This window comes from Galeopterus variegatus, unplaced genomic scaffold (genome assembly GCF_000696425.1).
Source record: "Galeopterus variegatus unplaced genomic scaffold, G_variegatus-3.0.2 Scaffold36467, whole genome shotgun sequence".
Taxonomy (NCBI): Eukaryota; Metazoa; Chordata; class Mammalia; order Dermoptera; family Cynocephalidae; genus Galeopterus; species Galeopterus variegatus.
This window is the reverse complement of record NW_007762578.1, coordinates 1-2476: the sequence shown is the minus strand read 5'-3', so window position 1 is coordinate 2476 and position 2476 is coordinate 1. Positions and strand designations below refer to the sequence as shown.

Below are 2476 nucleotides of genomic sequence, written 5' to 3'. Positions count from 1 at the left end.
AACCGGCCATCCCTATATGGGATCCGAACCCGGGGCCTTGGTGTTATCCGCACCGCACTCTCCCGAGTGAGCCACGGGCCGGCCCAGTATGAAACAATTATTGATGAGATGTTTTACATTTTCGTTCCGTACTACGTCTTCACAGTCCGGTGTGTATTTTTTCTTTCCAGCATATCTCAATTCCGAATAGCCACATTTCAACTGCTGTTTAGCTATAAGTGGCTATTAGCTATCACATTGGACAGGGTAGGACTAGTTTGTTTCAGAAGTAATTGCTGCATTACCAAAAGTCTTAGTATAGCAATTGAAATACTTGTGAGATATGCTCACAACCATTACAGTTTGCACCTTTCATTGAATGTTAAAGTATGGTGGACTTCAGAATGTAAACTTTTTTTACTTCTGTAGAACTCTATTTTGCTTTTACTTGTTTTATGTGTGTGGATGTGGCTACAAGTTTTTATTAATGAAAACTTTGTATTAAATAGTACACTACAGGACCTTTATAAAAAATTAAAAGCCTGAATTAAAAAATTTGGTATAGTACAATGCACTTCTAACTAGTTTTCTCAAATAGCTAATATGAGACTTCACTCACCAACTTCCACAAGGAAGTGTTTTCGAAAGAGGCACTAAAATATGCCGTCTTATCCTTAAGGATGTTTTGGGAGAAGCTCCACTACACAAGGCAGCAAAAGTTGGAAGCCTGGAATGCCTTAGCCTGCTTGTAGCCAGTGATGCCCAAATTGAGTGAGTAATAAAATCAGCAGCTTCAAATTCGTATTATCTTGGATTAAACTAATCAGACTCCTGAAGCTTATTTACATGTGCTTTTAAAAATAATGCTTTTCTGATTGATAATTTAGTGTTATCATTTAAATGTTAACTTAGGTTATTAGTAATATCTAATAATAGTCAAATTTGAGTAAGTAAAAAATGGATCCTGAGCATTCAGAGGTGCTATTCTGTTCAGTATGAAACTATTCCACTTCAGTTTTGGTTTAAGAAAACCCATTCTGTAGAAGTTCTCATTGACTACCTTTGGGTATTCATTCAGTGTACTGAACACCAGATACTGTTGCATTTATTCCAAAACGGAATGCCTACTCTATGCTGGACTCCACTAGCCACTGAAGATATGACAGTGAGCAAAACAAAATTTTCCTGTTCATCCTTTACCTCTTCTATTCTGCAACCAGCATTTATATGAACCCCAAATTTCTTTGTTAAAAAAAAACCGAAAAAACTAAACAATTATCAATTTTTATTTAACTCAATTTTTGTCATAATTTCAGCTTATGTAATAAGAATGGGCAAACAGCTGAAGATCTTGCTTGGTCATGTGGATTTCCGGAATGTGCCAAGTTTCTTACAACAATTAAATGGATGCAGACAGTAAAATCAAGGGAACTGTCTGATAGGGATCATTGTGTTCCAGTGCTCAGACAGAAACGAAGTTTTGGAAGTGTAGAAAACACAAATGGGAAAAGGAAGCGTTGGTAAGTAACTCATAGCTTTTTCTTCTTTCCTCATGGATCTTTTGTTTAGCGTAGAACTTATTGTTCTATTTAAATATTGATACTCTTATTTCTATCATTTCTATCATATCTTATACTATCATTTCATCCTCATTAACATTTTATACTGCCTATAGTTAGTACTACTAGATTCCAGAGACCAAAAATTTTCATGCAGGGTAGAAGTTTGGGGAGAAAACCTTTTTAAAAAAGTTTTTAATGTTAACATGTTTTTTAAAAACAGATGTCACGTTGGTTATGAAGAGGTGTGAAGAAGGCCTTCATTTCATGCAGATCTACAAGCTCTGGCTTTTGGCTTACCGTATGTGTCTAAACTCCTTCTAAGAAGGAGGAAAACTTTCTTCCACATGAAGATAACACTTAAGAATACATGTATTTACATGCCTATAATATTTTGGTTGTGCATGCATGCTTTCTCTTTTAAGTTATTAAAGGATTGTTTAAAGAGTAAATCCTCTGTGCAGTATTTACAACCTTTGAAAAAAAATCAATAGTTTAAACCATCAAACTATACCCAGGATTTAATTTGGAGTTAAACTTATTCTTTATTAACATTTATAATACCACTTTACTACAGTCTTTGAGTCCAAGACATTTTAAATAATATTTGGTCGCTGAGGAAGACATAAGTTATAGTAAGCATCCTTGTTCCAAAAGTCTGGGCCCTTCCATCCACACCAGCCCTGGATTTGGGAGAAGGGAAAGAAAAACCTTTTATAACCTTATAAGACTACATGTCAACATTGTTAATGTGAGGCTCTGTCAGCAGTACCTTGGAATAACACTCTTACTACCAGTCTAATTCAAGGATTTTAATTCCTATTAAGCATAGAAAAGTAACGTATTTGGGTCCATTTAAGGCAGATTTTAAAACTTGATTCTGTAGTATTTAATCATAGAAATCATCAAAAAAGAAAAACTTCATTATAGTAACTGAC

The 2476-nt window shown here is 34.7% G+C and overlaps 1 protein-coding gene across 1 annotated transcript; it reads left to right on the top strand.

Annotated features, from left to right (window-relative positions):
* Positions 1-611: 611 nt before the first annotated feature.
* LOC103584034 (ankyrin repeat domain-containing protein 37-like) lies at positions 612-1990 on the top strand (the record flags this gene model as incomplete). The annotated part of the gene is made up of 3 exons (XM_008565173.1): positions 612-750; positions 1296-1499; positions 1762-1990. Coding segments are annotated over 3 exons (344 nt in total), but the record flags the coding sequence as incomplete, so codon positions are not given.
* Positions 1991-2476: the final 486 nt, after the last annotated feature.